Source organism: Lepisma saccharinum, chromosome 2, assembly GCF_977018435.1.
Source record: "Lepisma saccharinum chromosome 2, izLepSacc3.1, whole genome shotgun sequence".
NCBI classification, from domain to species: Eukaryota; Metazoa; Arthropoda; class Insecta; order Zygentoma; family Lepismatidae; genus Lepisma; species Lepisma saccharinum.
In genome coordinates, this window is record NC_139230.1 from 26,988,118 (window position 1) to 27,010,711 (window position 22,594).

Here is a 22,594-nt window from a genome sequence, read left to right on the forward strand (position 1 = left end):
GCTACCCAACCCCTCCAACCCCTCCTCTGGCTCCGCTTCATCGACGACATCTTCATGCTCTGGACACATGGAGAACCATCCTTGTCAGCCTTCCTGGACCAACTTAACCACTTCCGTTCCCTAAAATTCACCTGAACACACTCCCCCAACCAGATCACCTTCCTGGATGTGGACGTGCACATCGAGGGAGGACACCTGACTACCTCCATCCACATAAAACCCACCAACCACATGCAATACCTACACTTCTCCAGCTCCCACCCGTTCCACACCAAAAAAGCAATTCCATTCTCTCTGGCCCTCAGGGGACAGCGCCTGAACACTTCACCCACCTCCCGCCAGAATTATAACCTCCGCCTACACCAGGCCCTGGTTAACCGTGGTTATCCCTCCATCCTGGTCACCAAGCAAATATCACGAGCTGCCTCACATACCACTACCACCAAGAAACCTGCTGCCACCAACCCACCTGCACTCATCACCCAATATCATCCCCACCTCAACAAAATCAGGCACACACTGCACTCTCTTCTCCCAATCCTCCACAGTGATCCCGAAACCAAAAACATATTTCCCGACAAACCCAGGGTGGTTTTCAAACGCCCCCCTAACCTCCAAAACATCCTGGTCCACAACACTCCTTCACCACACATCCAACACCCCCCTGCCCATAAATGCAACCGACCCAGGTGCAAGACCTGTCCCATCCTCATCACTTCTCACACCCTCCAGGTGCACACGGCCACTGGCAAATTTACCCTCCATCCCAAAGGGACCTGCCATGCCTCAAACCTTATCTACATCCTCACCTGCAACATCTGTGGTGATTTTTACCTGGGGGAAACATCAACGGCCCTCAACCTCCGCATCAATAACCACCGCTCCTCCACCCACAACCTGGACTTCACTGTCGCCGTCCACACCAACCACCACAACATCAGTTTCAACGACTGCTTCCGGGTAGCGATCATCCACCTCCTACCCCAACCAGCCAACACCTCTGTTCGCAAAAGATGGGAGAGGGCCTATATATCGGCCATGAGTGCAACCACTCCACCTGGCCTGAACAAGGCCACCCAGTAATGCCCAACCCTCACCCACCCTCCCGCCCTCCCTCCCAACTCATCCTACCCACTCACAGTTTACGACGAGCCTGGTGACGAAACAGTGTTTTTTTCGTTCTACGCACCGCTTCTTCTTCAATGGGGACCTGGCAACTCTGCAGGACCCCAACTTCCGGTTCCGTCTTCTGTTTCTTCTCACACCGATGATGCTATAAATTAGCGAAAATTTTGAATTTTCCTACTGTCCGGTGAGTGTTTCCTTTTACCTTATTTGATTTTTATATATAATATATATATATATATATATATATATATATATATATATATATATATATATATATAATATACATACATATATATATATAGTGTGTGTGCACGCGTGCGCGATTTGTAATTAATTAATACACTTACAAGGGAGGTCTAAGTCTCCCCTTCCGATTTCCATGAAACTTGGCAGGTGTATAGAGGCCCCACCCCTCAAATGTCAAGATGAGGAGAAATTGACATGAGGATCTGACCCCGAAACCACGTAAATATGGCATAGGAAGAAACAGGGGGCATAGGGCCTCTCTATACACCTGCCAAATTTCATGGAAATCGGAGGGGGACACAGGGGTCAGATGATCCCCACGTGAATTTGTCATCTTGACATTTGAAGCGGGTTTTGCTCCCTAAAACAGTTTTTTAGCCGAAACAAAAAAAAACACATATTTCTTCCTTCGGGGCCCTCTATACACCTGCCAAGTTTCATGAAAATCGGAGGGGGACACATAAGTCAAATGCACACTTAAATTTGTCCTCATCTTGACATTTGGGGGGGGGGGGGTTGCCCCCTAAAACCGTTTTTTAGCCAAAACAAACAAAAACACGTGTATCTTCATTTGAGCCCGTTTATACACACACCTGCCAAGTATCATGGAAATCGGAGGGGGACACAGGGGTCCGATTCTTACTTCAATTTGACCTCATCTTGACATTTGAGGGGGTTTTGCCCCCTAACACAGTTTTTTTAGCTGAAAAAATAAAACTCGCATTTCTTCCATTGGGCCCCACTATACACCTGCCAAGTTTTATGGAAATTGGAGGGACACAGGGGTCAGATCAATTCAATTTGTCCTCATCTTGACATTTGATGGGGTTTTGCCCCATAAAACCGTTTTTTAGCTGAAACAAAAAAAAAAAAACACGTATTTCTTCATTTGGGCCCGTTTATACACACACACCTGCCAAGTATCATGGAAATCGGAGGGGGACACAGGGGTCAGATCCTCACTTCAATTTGTCCTCATCTTGACATTTGAGGGGGTTTTGCCCCCTAAAACAGTTTTTTAGCTGAAACAAAAAAAACACGTAATTCTTCCTTTGGGCCCCGCTATACTGCCAAATTTCATGGAAATCGGAGGGGGACACTTAGATAACCTCCCTTGTTAGTCTTACACTTTGTAATTATTTAACACTGCATATATTATAATGTTTTATTTTAATTTGTAAAACTGTAACTGTAGAACAATTGTATAATTTTTGTATAACATTTCTATCTTGTTATATATGTTAAAGGTTTCATCCTGGAATGGAATGTCTCACATTTATGTGTGTTTTCATTTCCAATACATTCGAATGAATACATATTCGTTTCAAAGGCATTTACAAAATCACCTCTGACATTTGTGCACGAGTGTGTTAGCCGATGCCTAGCAAAGTATTTTAGGAATAACACTTGAAAAAATTCTTCTAGAACTAACGAAAAATTTCTTTGTAATTGAAGATCATAATACCTTTTAAGGTGTGGTAATATTATAATGGGATTGAGATACGAAACTCTCGGATCCGGATCCGGATCCAGATCCGAAACTTTCAGACCCGGATCCGGATCCACGGATCTGGAACACTCGGATCTGGAACACTCGGATCCAGATCCAGATCAGGAACTTTCGGATCCAGATCGAGATCCGTAACTTTTGGATCCGGATTTGGATCCGAATGGATCCAGATTTTTCGGATCCGGATCCGTTTGGCCATCCCTAGTTCAAAGTGGCATCACACACAGAATGCACTAATGATGACCAATATATATCACATAATTAAAGAGGGCAACAAATCAATGCACAGGTAACAAACACATCAGCCACATATTCTACAGTTGAGAATAGTCATATGTTTGTGGGTATGGAAGTGAATAGAAATAAAATATGTCGGTATAATAATTAAAATTAAGCAAGAATAGAGAGAAAGAGAATGATAGATGCAGATATTATTTAATTTTACTTCATGCCCCCTTTTTGAAGAAGATTGTGACTCAATCTGTATCAACTCTTGGTTACAGATAGAGATGTAAATAAAATAATAAACTTTGAATAAAATAATGTGGAACACTAACCTGAGTAGCAGTAGGATTGTATCCCAAATGATGTTTGTAAAGGCGATGACACAACAAAAACAGAAGTAACAACATTACTAATCCTGCAAATCCTATAGCTGCCAGTATAAGAATAAATGTTGGAGTAAAAAAACTCTCCATGCTCATGTCTTTAAAATCCACATCACTGCTAAGTTCTGGCTCAGTGGAATTATCTACATTGAAAAGATACAGGAAAAAAATAAAATTTGTATTTTATAACATCATATTTCTTGATCTCATGTTAGAATTTTAAAATCATGCTAACAACTACCACAACATGATTAGTGAAGTAATTACAGGGTAATCTTTAATACAAGTACTTCTTTTTAGTGATATATAACACTACAACTTACCAAAGCCATTTAGCACTTAACTAAGAATAGAAGCATACACAGTGACGAATTTTCTCCATGTTACCACATTTACCATTGGTAAACAAACTTTTCTCTCATATTTTCTATACATTTAGTATTAACATATGAGAAATTGCTCATTATATATTATGCAAACTATTAAAACAAGCTCTTAAATCAGAATTGAAGGAAAGTATTTAAAGAACATAGAGACTGGTTTATGTATGACACTGATCGTTCTCCATTGTACACTTCTGATGACCGAGTTTCCTCCCCTATTGTACATTGGAAAGTCAAGGGAGCCAAAGCATTCCACCATTGGGAACAGCATTGGCAGGAGAAAACTGCTTATTCCTTTCAGTTTGTGTGCCACACTTGACAGATGCAATGTTGCTGCATGAAGGGAAATTCAGGTCCAATTTTCAGTGTAAGAGGAAATTTTATGAAAAATATCAAAATTGTCAGAAAATCTGAGGTTGTTGGACTCCTGTTTCTGTACTTGCATGCCTGCACTAGTGTATTATTATATCTAATTAGGGTTACCAGATCACTATGAGGGAAATGTAGGACATCGTGTCCCAAAATGTAGGACTTTAAGTCAAAATGTAGAACACAAACTTTCGCAATAAAAAATACATATATTTATATAGAACACAACTATCGAACATGTAAGAAAGTAATTTAAAAATGACAGTTTCCACGTTAAAATAAAATGAATTCTTAATTGCAAAATTTCCGAACTTGTAATAATACTAAACAATGCACCTCTTACTACACATTTTAACCGGTACTTCCAGAGCAGTCAATTTTTCTCAAAATTTCAGGTTTAGTCAAAATATATTTATGTTAGACTGGACAGTCAAACTCTTTGACATTATTAGGACCAGTATCAAACATTTTTCAAAATGTTATGAAAAAAATATTTCTCTCGTGAGTCCGTTGTGCTGATGTTAATTAAAGTAGTCTCTCAACATTTGCATTATGACCTGTAATGGCAAACAAATATTCACAATTACCGTAATTTGAAATGGTTCCAGAAGTTTCATCTTGGGCAGTTTTTAGTTCAATACCAAAACAAAACATCCAAATTTCTTGACTTTTTCAGGACTTTTCTTGACCTTTTTTTTCATTTTTCTTATAATTTATTTATTTTATCCCTACTTAGGTAAAGTTGGAAATTAGTAATTAAGAAAATAAATATCTCATTAATGAAAAACTCCTACCAAAAGGCCAGTTAAGATGAAAACTAAAGCTGTATTTAACAAGAGAATTAGACTTGCTTTATCTATTAATGCATCCTGGACTGCATTTGGCAGACTAACGAGGCTCTGGCATCTGGTCTCACAGCCAGTATAATCTTATAAGGGGGCTTGCGTTGGGGGGGGGGGTCTCCTTATATGTTTGTGATTGTCCCTTCATCCACCTTATCATACCACTATTCATGCTCATCTTTGCTATTAGCCCAAAGGGCAGAAAAGTGAAGTAAAATAAACTTAATCAACCAATCAGTCATTAAGGTACAAAAAAATCTTGACCACAAGTATACTTTTTTTTACTTTTTATTGACTTCTTGACGTACTTGTGATTTCTTTACCCTGATTAACTTTGTTCTCTTTACAATCAAAATATTGAATAAGAATGTGAATCACCTTGTTCCATCAGTGTAAACCCCAAGGGAAGAAATTCCGCTCAGGCAATGAACAGTGACATCATCAGAATGTGGTCCCAAAACTTTTTATTTTCTTTTTGGGCAATGACTGAATAAAAAAAATTTCACTATTGAGTTTGGAAGTACAGTCCACAGACTTGTAACTTGCATGATTTCTCTTTGTTCAACTCGAACACGAATTTTCCTAATTAATATTACGTGATGCTCAAAATGTAGTACATTTATGATATTTTTCAAATTCCTCCCAGACGCCGGACATAAGGCTAAATGTAGGACATGTCCGGGAAAAATCGGTAACCCTATATCTAAATCATCTAGATAGAGTGTGTATAATAAATACATACAACAAATAAGAATTGTTGTGGTAAACCACGTCAAATTTTCCAGATAGAGCCCTCACCCTTGCACACACATAGAATAAATGTTAAAATAAGAAACCATTTCAACACTTTACCAGCCTAGAATTGTGTCTTTCATATGCTTGAAGCAGTTGTTGTAGCTATAACATGTATGAGACCTGGTTGTGTATAAGTAAGGTAGGTGCAGTGGCCTATTTGCTTTTTCTAAGTAGTTACAAGGTTAATTCAACAGATGACACTAGTATGTTACTTAGACTGTCTAAATGATGTGATTGAACCTGTTGATTGCGTTTATGGTGTAGTAACTTGTGGATGAAGAGGCAAAATCGCTGGACCTCGTGATTGTGCTCTATGTGATCTAATATTGCATAAAGGGTCTCCCAGATGCCCCAGTGGTAGCATTGTCGCCTTGTAATCAAGGGGTGCCGGGTTTGATACCCATTGGGAGGTGCAAAGTGGACTTAAAACAATAATTCAATCAAACAATCAATAATATTGCACAAGTAAGTTATTACTTACTACATCTTCTAAGTGATAGGTGTTTATATCTCTAGTACATATTATGATAGCTCATAATTTGTTCTTTACATAAATGTACTTAGTTTAGACTTTAATCTAAAGTTCTGTTTATAACGAAGGAAAAAGAACACTATGTAAGGTAGATTCAATATGGCCTACATAGAAATATATCATGAAGGACATGCGCAAATGTGACATTTGTTACTTTTATGTTCATGTAGAGTGTGTAGGAGTCACTAAGGATGATAAAGGACCTTTCATTTGCCCAGACTGTGTGCCCATGGTCTCTGGTGACAAATTATGACATGTGATTTCCTTGTTTATTAATTTGCAAACGGTGTTATTTCCTTGTGTAAGCTCATTAAGTCATCATGGAAATAAAAAATAAGCATACCAATAAACTTATCTACCTATAAAAATAACATTGTGGTACTTTCTTTACAATTTCTGTTGCACTTTGTGATGCAAGTATATTACTAGGCCATATTGGGTATATATGCACCCAATATGGCTTAAATGTTACATTCTAACAAAATCTTCACTGCACCCATGTTATTATTTGGAACAGATCCCAATTTCCAGTAAACGTCCAGAAATGTTCCCTCTATTGAATCTTCCCATTAGTTCTACCTCCCTGAAATGTACACCATTAGAAACAATCGCAAACCTTAGGTAGTCCATATTGGGTTCAGGTACCTTATGTTGTGGCTGCCATGCCCCTTGCTAAGAAAACAAGCTATGGAATTTGAAACATACATAGGCTTAACACCATATTCCGGGTTTGGGTAACTCGAGTACACTTGAGCCAGCCTCCATGATGGAGTGGTTAGCACATCATGCTACAACACCAGGGATCCCAGGTTCGAATCCCGGCGTCGGCATGGATGTTTGTGAGTGTCCATTCATCAATTTCATCATATCATCATCACTCATCTCCATCTTTGCAAATGAGCCAAAAGTGGCACAAAAAGTGAAGTAAAATATAGCAAATCAATCAACTGAGTACACTTGTGGAGACTTGCAAGAGCTCCATGCATTGCAATCTTCTCATATACACACTACATATCAAGGCCTCCTGCCTTGTTTACAGTGGCAACTATTCAGGTGAAGTAGGTGCAGTGCCAGTTAACAACAATTTAATGTACAAAATGTTTTTATTAAATTATCCTTATCATGTATATTTGTATTAAAAGATATGTATTTGCCCATTGTAGTCTGTTATGTGGTGTGCACCCTTGGCAACTGTTTTTGCCACACAGATCCAAAGTGAAGAGTTCTAGCTTGGAAAGCAATATCTATGCACACAAAGGTAGCTGTGTTACATTGGTTTCCATGACAACTGTGATCTCACTGCTTGGAGTGCAAGCTTTGCCATTACAAGACTGAAGAGCTGTGGACAGAGAAAGCAAGCTCTGCACTTGCCTTTGAAGAGGTGAACTGAGTGCATATTGTTACTCATGTCTGTTTTCTTTCATGTAGTTTTAGGAATTCTGTTTATGATGTAGTGTGTGCTTTATTAAAAAAAAAAATCTCATTGGAAAGAGGAAAGACAAAGATGAGAAAGATGTTCTACAGTGTGTTTTACATTACCCCATATTTTCCTACTAGCCCTTCACCTAACTCCAGACCCACCAGCCACCACTGCTTGCTTACTCCAGTACTTCTCTTATAAAACTATTGCTCTGAGTTTAGCATGTGCACATGAGAGCTCTCTGTCACAAATAATGCGAGTTGCCCAGGCCTACCACAATCCTTCACCTGAACTTGTTCTTTCTTGTTATGTTTGTACTTTAGAACACAATGTTGTGTAGTATCTTGATATTTTGTGAAGAAGTAGCACAAGAATCTTACCACAAACAGGAATATCACAATGTTGCCACCGAACAGTTGGGTCCATAGTGTAGCACCATGGAGTAGGTTCTTCGCCTCCAGCATTTCGACAATAATTTTCAGCATTTTGAATTTCAGGGAACACATCAGGTGGTCTATTGTGAGAATGAGGTTCTTGGTCATCCCATCTTTGGCAAGGCAAACCTTTATTTGTAAGATTAACAGAACCTTGATAAAAACGCCCTCTTCCTCTAATACAATCATCTGAAATATAAATATTGTTGTTAGCTTTCCTGTTGAGATTCAATATGCAATTTTGCAAAAAGAAGAAAATGGAAACAATCTAATGATCAGACAAACAAACATCTAATGCAAATTATTTCTAATCCTATTAATTTCATTCTATTGATAGCAACATGAACAATTTCCAAAACAATAATGAATTACTAATACACAATTTTGTAGTAACAGCATTACATTAATCAAAACTTTGGAAATTTCAATTACACTCTTCTCTCTTACAACATAACTGAATAGGTGAATGTCCACAGTCATAAACAAATTCCTTTCTTTAACTGCTACTAATACAGTACAATTACAAATAACCAACAGTGGACTGATCTAATACAAAATGGTAAACATTTCTTGAACTGAATTTGAGTGATTCGTCTCTACCATGAGACCATGGAACTGCATATTTAGAAATTTATTTTGTTAAAATAGGGCACATTATATCCAAAAGATAACAATAACTAAAAGTAAATTTGTGCACTCAATTATGAAATATTTTCCGAGTATCATATCATCAGTAAAAGGTTATTTTACCAATAAACTTATATACTATATTGGACAATACTAATAAAGAGTATCAATTATTTGTTCCCATTTCTAATATCCACACAAAGTCAAACACAAACATCCTCACCTCCACTATAAACATAAATAAAGCAAAAATTATCACTGTCAATCATTGAATATTACTGTTTCCTTTGCTATGCTCTTCCAAGGTAACTTTTCGACTAAGATTTTTTAACTAACTTCTTGTTTGTTTCTAGCGTGTATGGGTTCTTTTAGCCTATATCACACCACAAATGGCATATCATTTTACCTTGGCTAGCCAAGTGGTAAATGAAATTCATTTGCAAACCTACATCTATTAGACCCATACCATTCCAGCTATGTGACACAAATCCTCAATAATAAATAAAAGTTAAGAATTATAAAGTAGAACTATACATACATGTTACTTCCTCATGCTTCATTTCAGTAAGGCGAGCATGTGAGCACATGACAGATGATGTTTCATAGAATCGTGGAAGAGATTCACAATCTGGGAGTGTGAAATGACCTCTGGATTTGAAGTAGATTCCACGCTGCTTGTTGTCTTCAATCAAAGCCCAATCATTGTAGCAAAACAACTGCCTCACAGCAATGCAGTCTTCATAGCACAATGGTAAACCAACAGGATATGCTTCCCTAAACTTACACTGAGGAAATGCATATGTACACAGGAGCTTCTACAGAGGAAGAGATAAAAACAACAAGTGTAATTTAGGTTGCATTTATATTAATATTTCACTTCTTTAAGTTCACACTGCTTATTATGTAAATATATTTTGATATAACCAACCACAGGTGATCTGTAATTTCTTGCACTAGCACACACAAGACAAGAGGAAATCTCTTTTAATATCGAAAGCTGAAATTCAAGCACATAAAAAGGGCAACTGAAGTAACTACGATGTCCACCTCCATGGCAGAGTGGTTAGCACAGTGTGCAACCACACCATGGGTCCCAGAATCGAATCTCGGCCTGGACATGAGTGTTCTTTGTGAGTGTCTCTATTTCAATTTCATTACATCATCACTCATCCTCATTGCTACAATTAGCCAAAAGTGATGCTAAATAACACAATTCAGATCTAAGATTCAAATTAAATGAAGTAACTATGGTGTTTATTCATAAAAATTTTCAGAATTTACGATTTTGCAAATTGTTACACAGCATGATTTCATGGCAAATTGCTATTAAACATACCTTATGTAAAATGGAAAAAAATCATCTTACATTACATCTTACATGCAACGCAAGCTAATGAAGTCATATAACAACTCTTTGAAAGTCATTACTAGCCAGCATTTAATTAGTGTGGTCAGCTGGCATTTCTGTTTTTACTCAATCTCTGGAAAAGCCAGTATACATTTTTAAGCAGCTTAATTAACACAATATCACTCATGTATTTTTGAAAGGGAGGGGTTCAAATGCTGAAACAAGTATTTTTTCAAACATGAAATGGAAATGGTACCAATAAATGACACTAATTGATTGATAATGCAAACCAGCTTTTCTTTTTGTAAAAGCCGACCTCCATCATGGAGTGGTTAGTACAGCATGTTATGACATCAAGAGTCCTGGCTTTGAATCCCAGCATGGGCATGGGTGTTCTTTGCGAGTTCTTCATAAATTTCATCATATCATCACTTATCCCTATCATTGTAATTAGCCAAAACTGGCAGATAAGTGACACTGAATAACAAAAATCAAATCAAAAACAATAATTTGCATAAAAATATTTCCATGTGTCATGAAATAAAAGCTTTGTTTCAACTTGCGGAAACAACTGATTATCCAGATATATATGGAACACATTGTCTGGTACCTATCAATATGGCTTTGTAATCAAGGGGCCCTGGGTTCGATACCCAGTGGAGGCACATAGTGATTTGGATCCCACTTTAAACTGTAGGTCCAGTCCCAGTTAGCCTTACTGTGCATAAATGGACTTAAAATGCCGAATCAATCGATCAAACCTATCAGTATGGAGCCCAGTTTAGTGAAATTAGTGAAATGAATCTACACCAAGCCTTGAATGAACTTTCGTTACAAACTGTATTTGAAACAAATGAAAGTTATGTATGTTTGTACAGTAACGAAAGAAATACAGTTTGTAACGAAAGTTCATTCAAGGCTTGGTGTAGATTCATTTCACAAATTTCACTAAACTGGGCTCCATACTGATAGGTCTGATTGATTGATTTGACGTTTTAAGCCCATTTATGTACAGTAAGGCTAACTGGGACTGGACCTACACGCTGACACAAAATCCAGCAATGATAAATGCTGTAGGACCTAAACTTACTTCTGCAGCACTTCGACAAGGTTCCTTAAGGCCAACTACCATTTCTTCCCAGAGTGCTTTTGTAATTTGTTCATTCAGCCAACCTCCAGCACTGTCGTGTGAAATATTAAACCACACCAATCCACTCAGATAGCTCTTACATATCTTGCCATTGTATGGAGCGCAATACCCTGGTGGAGGAGGAAGCACAGGTAGTTCTGCTGAAAGAAAAAAACCCACCATAGATTATATTGCAGTTGCACAAACATTTATGGCATAGTGCCAAAACAAGACCAAAAATACAAAAAAAATAATTAAAACAAGCAAAACTTTTATTATTGTTGTCAATATTTTGGCAAACATTACCTCAATGAAAATATTCTTTAGTCCAAATGGCATGATCAATGTGGACAAAGAGTAGCCCCTCCAAAATTAGCGATATTTTTGTTTTAAAAATATTTCCTTGTTTCATAAAATAAAAAAAACAACTTTGTTTCAACTTGTGGAAACTACTAATTACCCATATATTGTCCCAGAAGCAAAGGCACAGCAAGCAAAAAGTCACAAAAGTGCTAAAACAACTGAACTTAACTGATATAAGGGTACAGACATGTAGAAAGTTTGCAATCAGCACACATGTAGAAAGTTTGCAATCAGCAGGTCTGTTGATGTTGCCCAGTAGGAATATAGTTGGAGTGCATGAAATTAATTGCAACCAACAAAGGTTTGTAGAAAACCACAAACTTTTTGCACATTAAAAATGGACATAAAACTATATTTTAGCTACCTGAGGATAGAGATCAGCATTTTAAATTGCATTTTCAAGAAGACAGAAGAACTCTTGACAAGAAGTTGGGGAAACTGGCACCAGCAATGAGCAGCCATAAGAGCTGACAAGTTCGTATCAGCTTCTTCTGTGTGCGAGCACACTTTAAACTTTTCCTTCGGCTTCCTACCGCTTGTTGGCACTAGCTGGCAAGCACTTGAAACAAAACTTTTCTATGTGTCCTTTCCTTAACACACCAGGAGTAGATAAGTAGTATGGGATAATGAAGAATGACAGTCACCAAAGCAAGATTGGTGATACCTAGTGAATCAGCTGTGAGATAATGATATCTAATTATTAATATCTTCATATCGTAAATGAAGCAGTGAACAAATGGAATGACTGTTACTTCCTACACATGTGGAAAATAATGGTCACTTCAGTTGTCCACTAGAAATAAATGCAACATGAAACTGTAGATTTCCTGTCGATGTGATTTGAACAAGGTGTTCTCTGATTTCCAGCCAGATTAAATTGGTGTTAGCTTCCAACGTTTTGAGAGCATACATTCCTCTCATCATCAGAGAATCATTCATCAATCATGCATCAGTAATGAATGTGTTCAAAACGTTGGAAGCTAACGCCGATTTAACCAAGCTCGTAACCCGAGAACACTTATTCGATACACGTAACATATCAACGTTCATCAAACTAATCAATTGAACACACTTTTCAACTATTTGAAAGTGTACTTTATCGGTTCATTAAATTGTAATGTAATATCTAGTCCAGAAATATAATTACAAAACTAATTTATTGCATATTCATATTTTCAAGCAGAACTTTCTTTACCGTAATTTTCAAAACAACTTTATTGTGACAGTATATTTCCTTTTGTAGATAAGGTTTTAGTTTTAGCATAGTGTGGGGGCAACCCCCCCTCGCATCCCCCAATCGCCGCCACTGCTGATAATAATAGTACAACTACTATATATTAAAGCTTTTAGTTTGCATTTTTTTTTGGATTGTGTTCGTGAGAAAGTTTGTGTTGAAAGTTTTACAACTTATGAAGTAGGATGTTCCATTCGAAAAGCCCCATATCATGCTTGTAGGTATTAATATGTATTATTTACAAAACATCAATATATTGGATGAACTTCAATTGTCTTTCTTTTCTTTAAACTCCCTGTTGACGTAACGAACATCCAGGAGATATCCAATCTCAGTCCACATGTTTTGTAACATGTAAGGTATAGCTGCATCAACAGCATCTATTATGCACAGGGGCCTCTCCGATGGTGTTGTGGTTACGTTGTTGCCCTGTAATCAAGGGGTCCCAGGTTCTATACCTGGTGGAGGCACACTGCACAGTGGTTCGAATCCCACTTTAAACTGTAGGCCCAGTCCCGATTAGCCTATCTGTGCATAAAGTGGACTTAAAACATCAATTCAAACTCTATTAATCACAGTTTGAATTTACCAAAGTTTTTGGGGCCTCCCCAATGGTGAAGTGGTAATGTCATTGCCTTTGTAATCAAGGTGTCCTGGGTTCAATATCTGATGGAGGCACACAGTGGTTTGGATCCAACTCTAAGTGTAGGTCCAGTCCCGATAACCTAGCTCAGCATAAAATGGACTTAAAACAAATACTAAAAAAAAACAAAAAAAAAAACAACAATAAAAACAAGCTTTTATGTACATAATGGGGTTAAGTCTTGGAAGTTGACACTTGGAGGAACATAGAATTGGTTTTCCTCTACTGACCTCCTTTCAAAGGATTCCTGAAGGCGAGTGGGGTGGTATTGAAAGGTAATTTCTTCTTGATACCAGGATACCATACGTATTGCCAAGCCCTTCCAAAAATACGTACAAGTAATACATATTCTTTAATGAAATATGCAACTAATTATTAACACATTTTGTTGTTTCAGACCTCTCTTGCACAGAACAAGCTGTTAGAAGTTGTTGATTTGTTGTGCGCCATGACCCCAAGTAACGTAAACAGATTCCAATGCCTGCTCTTAAAATTTCACTGTTTTGAAAGAAGTACGCGTGGGACAGTGTTTAAAGGGCTCTAGGTATACTTTTATTTTTCAACCTGCAATAGATGAAATGATTGTCAACAAGAAAACGTAGTAGAAAAACGGAAGGTTCAGAAAAAAAATAAGAGGCGTATACACTTTTGATTTAAGTCCTTATTAGACCGCTCAGTATTCATCAATATGAAAAATATTAAAAAGTACTTACAAGTGGTTCTGTTTTTCCCTTCACAGCATGTCGACCCTATTTCCTAGGCCTTCTTCAGACTTTCCAAGAAGTTTAAAGCACTAGTCAAAAGGTAAAGGGCTTAAAAGGATAAAACAAGAAGACGAAAGGATGGCAGCAAACATTTTTAATGTTTAAAACGTCTTGAAAAGTCTGAAGAAGGGCTAGGAAAAAATAAGTATTTGTATTTTGCTTTTTCCGTCAAAGTAAAAAGGGCTTGTTGGAAGAATTTCCGTTTCTTTCATTACTTTGTGTTCATGTAAGTTAATTTTTTGTGTAATTTTTGATGGAATTAAAATAGTGTATGATTTCAAGGATATTTTTATTTTGATTGTCTCCTAGAAATATCTGTGAACCCTATTCTTGGAAAATCAATCACAAGCGAGTGTTGTGCTGTGAAAAGACCTACGAATTCTCTTAACATATGTGTACATATATTAGAATTGACTGTGAAGACAGTTTACTGAGCCGACCGAGCACATTAAGTGGTCGACTGCGGATCTTGCCACTGAAGGTCCCGTGTTCGAGTCTTGGCCTGGGCATAGGTGTTCTTTGTGAGATGTCACTTCATCAATTTCATCACTCGCCAGCATCGTCGCGATTGGCCAAAATAAGCAGAAAAGCGACGCTAAATAACAATCATACAAACACGACGACAGCTGGTTGATCTTCTTCGTCCGCGGGAGCGAAGTTCACACAATTGTATCATTTGGATTCATCGATTGGAGAGTTTGAATTTTGTCAGCTCTACCGCATTCGTAGCTGTAGGCTGGTAGTCCTGATGGATTTTGGGTGGGCTCCCTTGAAATGCCAGTCTGATTCGATCGACCTATTCTTCTGAAGTTCTTGGGTCTCCGGAAGCTTTTCCATGCCGCAGGCTTCCATCAGTTCAGTTTGTGACTCCAGAAGTTGATGGACTTCCGTTTGGGTGCAAGCATAGTCGCGGACTCCATGGGGCTTGGGGGGGGGGGGGGGGGGCTCGAGCCCCTCCAATGTTAACGATGTGGGGGTAGAGCCCCCAAATAATTTTTCTTAAGAGGATCTAATATATTATTTTGCTTCTCTTGTAAAGTTTACTCTGAATTGTGCCAAATGAACTTAACTTTAAATACACATTTGAAATGTTATAGACCATCAAATTTGGGGGGCTGAGACCGTTAAACCATCAACTTTGGGGGGACTATGACCAGAGACAGCAAAACATATGACTTATTACTATATACTAAGTATATAATTATTAGTATTGTTAACATTTTTACTAAAAAGAGTTTCAAAAGAAGATGTGCATGAACTAGGAGAGTGGATGGGATGTTTGGGCTTCAAATGGCTCTCACATGACATTCAGAACGAGATAATTGATATATTATGGAGATCTGTTTTGCGCTCCATGGTAGCAGATATTAAAAGTCGGGAATATTTTGCTATTATGGTTGACGAAACTTGTGACATATCCATCCGTGAACAATTGATATTTTGCATTCGAACTGTAAATGAAACTTTTAATTTAATATTTTTGAGGAATTCATGGGCTTTTACGAGATTCCGAACACTGAGGCCAGAACTTTAAAAATGGAGGGAGTGAGTCATTCATTTGTTTGTTTCAGTGATCAGAGCCCCCCAATAATTTTGACAAGTCGGCGCCCCTGGGTGCAAGTGACCATAATTTCTTTCAAATCATGGTTGAACAGCAACGATTGCCTTCAAGGCAGATATGCACGCGAATTTCTCCTGTGCAGTAACCATTTGGCACTATTTTATCAATAACGCCATGCAGCATGACAACCATCGCGGCGGAGTGGTTAGCACAGCATGCTACGACGCCAAGTTTGAACCCAGACTTGGGCATGGGTGTTCTTTGTGAGTGTTCTTCCATCAATTTCATCATATCATCACTAGGGCTCGGATAATTATGCATTTTGCATATTGCATATGCAAATGCATATTTCAGGATTATTAACTAAAAATGCATATTTCATATGGGTGCATATTTGCATGAAAATAAGTTGATGTTGTGCATATTTCTGTACACACAACCAACACCGAGCATATACTGTATTTATTTCTCTTCTCCTCGCTTCTCTTTTCTTTATCTTTTATCTCTCTTTCTTCTTTCCTTTTTCCTGGATTGTATGAAATGTGGCAAGTACGTCATTCTCACCTCAATAATCGACTAAGCTGCCAACGCCGCATGCAAAGGGCTACAACTTCACAAGCATCAAAATTATAGAAGACATTAAAGAGGCCCTCACCCATGTTGAAGATCCTGTGTATGTACAGAAATTGGATGCAGTATTGAAAAAGAACAGTGAGTATGCAACAATGGTGAAAGTTTGCAAAATTCTACATACAAATGGACAACGTGTGGATGATCTGGAACTTGATGTGTCTGACTTTGTTGCCCTAAAATACAGTCCACTTGTATCTTGCGAAGTGTAACGTGTGCTTTCTGAATATAAGACTATTCTAGCTGAAAACAGGAGTTTCAAGTTCGAAAATTTGAGACATCATGCAATCATGATCTTGATCTGTAATGTATTGTGTTTCATTTAACGCAGAACCATATTAATTGAAAAAAATCTGTGTAACGAATGAGCATTCAGAATAATGCATATTTATTGCCTGGCATGTAATCTTTCATAGTTACTAATATACAGCATTTATAAATTAAACGGGTTTTTAAATTGCACATTTTACACTTTTTAGTGCATATTTGCATGCGTATTTTGAGGGTTTTAAGTGCATCCGAGTTCTAATCATCACTAATCTTCATCTTCGCGATTAGCCAAAAGTGGCAGAAAAGCGAAATAAAATAAATCACATCAATCAATCAATCGTTCTGATAGTTCTATTTGTTCACTTTCACGTAATGGAGTGCCCAAATTTTGATGTCGATGAAAATAAATAAAACCTCGCTTTCTTTATGCCAGGATGCAAACTATACCTACCATATAGCTATGAGATTAACTTTCCTTCCACTTGAGCAAAATTCATTTTGATATTCTGCAACTTGCTCTCAAAAAGGCCCCACCAAATGATTAATTTCTTTTTTCTCCTTCAGTTCATTAAAAAAAGAGTTCGTTCCCTTTTCAATTTCAAATTGAACAACTTTTCCAAGTTTAATACGTCCTAAAAGTGGTAATTAGCAAACTTCCTGATTAATCATCTAGTACGTACAGTTTGATTAATGAACACTACACTTGGGACAAAAATAATCCCGTGAAAAACAGCAAGAGAAATCGTGTATTGCACTTACTTAACAAATTTCAATAAAACCTTTTCTATGCAAAATATAATATATTACTGCGCAATATAACATGCATGCATGTCGATGACACGATGTATCAAAAAATCAAGGCGGTTTTTATTATATAACAGTAATTCTCATAAGGCCACCCTCCGTGACGAAGTGGTTAGCACAGCGCGCTACAACGCCAGGGGTCTGAGGTTCGAATCACGCCCTAGGCATGGATGATTCTTTCTGAAGAATCCAAATGTCAACCTCACTTCCCTGGACTGCATTTTGTAGACTAACGAGGCTCTGGGGCCTGGACCTGCCAGAATAAAACCTCCGTAGGACTCGTGTTGTGTGGTCCTTTTGTTTGTTTGTGAATGTACCTTCATCCATCTCACCTTATCACCATTCATTCGCGATTAGCCAAAAGTGGAAGAAAAGCGACGCTAAAAATTAAATCAAAGTAACTGCCCTATAATCAAAAGACCCTGGTTCGATTTCCCCTCCGGGGGGGGGGGGTTCGGGTGCGAATATTACAGACATTGACCCTGCACAAGATATCTACGTATGTATTATATGTGTATATGAATGTATGAGGAAGAGATGGTGATATAGAAAGAGGGTGTGTGTACGTGTTGTAAATGTAAATATGGTGATGCTCCTTTTTGTAATTGGAGACTTGTCTCTGTTGAAGATGAATAAATAAATCCCGTACACTATGGCCAATAGCGAGAATGCGTTGAGCCCTATCTCAACACCCAGTGCACACGAGAGAGCTTTACCTTATATCAAGGGATTCGGCCTTCGATTCATTATTGCGACTCACACCATGTGATGAAATTTCAATTACACTTGCTGCATCAATTGGATTTTAAGCAAGAAAAAATCAGTCAACCTCAATATCAGCAAATCTTTTCTAACAGAATATTTCTTAATGAAATAGCAAATATATCAATATCACTGCCCAAATGAACACGTAGTGAGGCTAAAGATAGTATTTTAAACGTTACTTCGATAATGTTAAGTGAATTATGGGATCGTGTGACGCATCGTTTCATATGTCTAATATCAAACAACTTTCATAGTAACGCAGTTTTTATGGGCAACATCCGGTCATATTCATTCATATTCCGCCACACCGACAAGCAACCTTCTTCACACGTACACATTACACTGAAAATGCAATTTAGCTAAATTCCGTTTAGGAGTGCATTTCCTCAATTTGTTTTAATTTTTCCCTTTCCGCTAAACACGATCGTAAGTGTAAACACTGCGAGAGACAATGATATTCACTCATCAGAGTTCCATTGGCAGAACATTTCTCCATCAGCGGAACCATTCAGTGTTGCCACAACCTTAAGGCGTGATTTCCCTCTAGCTGGTGAAAATTACTCTTTTTCTTAACAATTTCCCCTTAATTTTAAGAACGACATTCGTATATCGTATAATAATTTTGTTGACACCACCTTCATAAATATGGAAAGAGCCAAACGAAATATGTGCTTAAGGAACTGAAAATAAGGAAGAAAGATCGGAAGTACTTTACGAGGTCTTATGTCGCTTTGTTATCAAGGGGTGGCGGGTTCGATCTCCACTGGAGGCGCATTGTACAGTAGTTGGGATCCAACTTTAAACTGTAGGTCCAGTTCCGATTAGCCTATCTGAACATAAACTTGACTGAAATGAAGAAAAAACACTTTCCGAGAAAAAAATCATACACGAAGGTGAAGCGTCTTAACATTAGGTTTACCTCGCTGTGTTAGTTGCAATAACTTTTCGAAGCTAGATAATAACAAATAACCGAATATGTGGGCCTGAAGTCCTTAGCTTTCCCCCTCTCTCTCAACGTCGTTCACTTGTAATCAAGGGGTCCTGGGTTCGATACCCGGTGTGGTTCGGATCTCACTTTAAACTGTAGTCCCGATTAGCATTTTTGTGCATAAAGTGGACTTAAAAACCGGACTTCCAACTTCCACTTGAACTTCCCTGCAACGAGGAACATTTCTCTTCGCGTGGCAAAACTGATCCTCCAGTCCCGTGGTTTAAAGGGGACCTTTCCATATTGGCGCTGGTAGGGAAGCCAATTTCGCCTCGAGAATCGAGTGGGCAAAGGGGGGGGGGGAGGGGGTTAGCAGAGAGGGGCTAAACGAAAGAACAATTTCATGTTATGGAACGACTGTTACCGCCAGACGTAGATCCTGACTTCAAATTAATTTAACTTGGTCACCTCGTTCGTACTCGGGGATAAAAAAAAAAAGAGACGGTTACGGGGGAGATATTCGCCATTGAGTTTAAACAAGTCTACGTGCTCATTTATAACGTTATTCCCTGTTTATATTCACGAAAGAGCCGCAGCGGGTGGGGGGTGGGATTCGAAAGTACGGCGAATATTTGCACAGCCCGGTTAGCGGTGTATTTTGTTGTCAAACACATCTCTCCGTGTTCCACTCGTCTGGTTGGTTACATTTCCTGAATATTTGCACGCTCCTCTACGCATTCCCCGGCGCTTCATATCGTTTCATATGTTTCCCGCAAAATCTCCCTTTTGCGATCTGAACACTTAATTAGTAGCAGATTTTGGATACGGACAAGCTGTCCGTAAACCTAACATGGAGCAGAAGTGAAAGTAATATTTAAGGGGTAAATAAAACGCCAGCAGAGATCGCAACAGATGTTTCCTGTCAATGTTAGGGGGAAAAAGTTAGCGGAAATGTGGAAACATAATGCACCATATTGTTGTGTTATCACATAATCCATCTGTTTCAAATGAACACCAAGCTGACGTCGAACGAAATCAGTGGTCATTATGATGGGAATCAAAGAATTTTAATGGAACGTAATAAAGTCTTCATGTATTATGTAAATGCGCAAAATTGACTATACACGGTCATATCGATATTATTTCAGGGAGCAAAAAACCGAATTTTTCTTCTCTAGAAGAATATCGATGATTTCTTCACACATTCTAAAACCCCATCAAATTTCCATCAATATCCGCCTAAAATTCCGCAATCAATCTATCTATCTATCTATATATATATATATCTCTCTCTCTCTCTCTCATATATATATATATATATATATATATATATATATATATATATATATATATATATATATATATATATTAGAATTTTGGGTAAAAGTGTATACTTACACCTTTCGTAAAATTACAGTTCACCAGTAGTTCAAATTTAAGCTATCCCAGGAAAAATTATTGGACATTCTCCAATACAGTTTCATACATAAAATCTTGGAAGTATTAGTAAAAGATAAATAAATGTGTATTTAAAATAATAGATTTTTAAAACTTTTTCCTTCTTCTAAGTGTTGATTGGTTTGGTGTTTTTTGTGCACAGTAAGGCTAATCGGGACTGGACCTACAGTTTAAAGTAGGATCCGAAGCACTATGTGCCTCCACTGGACATCGAACCCGGGACCCCTTGATTACAAGGCAACGACGCTACCACTGCACCATCGGGGAGGCCTTTCTAAGTGTTGATAAACGTTGCTTCGAATTGAGCGTGGTGTAAAAAAAAATCAAGTTAATGGCAAGACTATCGTAGAGTACTCATCCTGAAAAACAAAACGTTATTTCCAGGAAAAATTGTGAAATTGCCTACAACTACATACAAAAGGACAGATCCAGTGAAGTGCAAGTGGAAAAAAAAAATCACAAATGTGGTTTGGAACTTGCAACACGATGAAACACCAGATGTAATAAAAAAAACAATAAAATATCGGCAGCAAATCAAATTCAACAAAAGGCCTACGGTATCCATACATATAATCATCATTAGAGCCCGGAAGTTCAGGCATTTATTTTCGTTAAAATAGGCAGGCAAAAAGGCATTTATAATGTGGTAAATAGGCACTAAAAATGAAAAAAAGGCAAAATAAACCGAAAAAAGGCACATTTAGAAGTCGCTTACTTTTATCTATAATTTCTGGCAAAATGTTAAAATCTAAATTGGGAAGAGCATTTCAATTTTCTCCGTCTTGATTGCACATAACTACAAGGTGCTTTTTAAGGTCTAAACATTCATTGATAGTCGTCTGTCAGAGAGAATGTTTTTCATAATAGAAAATGATCTTTCTACTTCGACAGAAGTTATTGGAGCATACATAAAACAAGCTAATGTAGCTGGACTCATTTTGGTAACAGCATTTTCACCTTTTAGAATATCACAAATTGTTTTCAATTGTTTCAAGTCCTCATTTGCAGTCACTACCCGTTAGCACTTTTCCGCAACAGCTCACCCCTTTTCTCCTGGCACTTCCATCTGCTGCATAGATTCCTCATAGATTTTCATGGATGCTATAATTGTAATTGTCTCTGGCAATGCACCATAATGTGCAAAAGTAAACTTGAATAGCACAGGAGTTTTTTCACTTCACGAATTGAAGCCGCTTCATTTTCTGGAAGAGCATCTATCACCTCACTAATTTTTTGAAGGTTGTTAGCATAATATATAGCTGCTGATATCCAGGTTCCCCATCTGGTCAAGACTGGTTGCTGAGGTAAACTAAGCTCAATCGCAACTTCCTGAAATTTTCGGGTTCGACAGGGAGATTTCAGAAATATTTTCTTTGTGTTCGAAATCAACCTGTCCACTTCAGCAGTCAATCATGCACAAGAAATGTTAACCGAAAGGCAATATCCTGACCCAGCATGAAATACTTTATTCTCACACTTTTCTCCTTCAGCAATGTTGAAACATGCGTGAGTTCAATATTACTTAAATAAGGGGAAAATTATTCACATAATAAACGGAAGAAAAATAAATGCCAACAACGTCTTTTGGGAGAAAAATAATATATATACACATTTCTTTTTAAAAAAATGTCAAATTTCATTGAAAAAGGCAAAAAAGGCATTATAATTAAAAATAGGCAGTGGGGTCCCAAATAGGCAAAATAGGCAAAATGAAAAGGCTTCCAAAACATTCGAAACAACATAAGAAACGTATATCCGGAAAAAATTTATCAATATATGCAGTAGATAAAAAGAGGCATTTTG

The 22,594-nt window shown here is 37.7% G+C and overlaps 1 protein-coding gene across 2 annotated transcripts in view; it reads right to left on the bottom strand.

The window, feature by feature from the left end:
• LOC145983967 (tyrosine-protein kinase transmembrane receptor Ror2-like) overlaps positions 1–22,594 on the bottom strand; it is a 607,910-nt gene that overhangs the window by 12,733 nt on the left and 572,583 nt on the right. For both annotated transcript variants that reach the window (XM_083117192.1, XM_083117191.1), the window contains 4 exons: positions 11,333–11,532; positions 9,433–9,709; positions 8,214–8,456; positions 3,442–3,635 (listed from right to left, as the gene is read on the bottom strand). In XM_083117192.1, the coding sequence (XP_082973318.1) occupies positions 3,442–3,635; positions 8,214–8,456; positions 9,433–9,709; positions 11,333–11,532 (914 nt within the window). The remainder of the gene's footprint in view (positions 1–3,441; positions 3,636–8,213; positions 8,457–9,432; positions 9,710–11,332; positions 11,533–22,594) is intronic.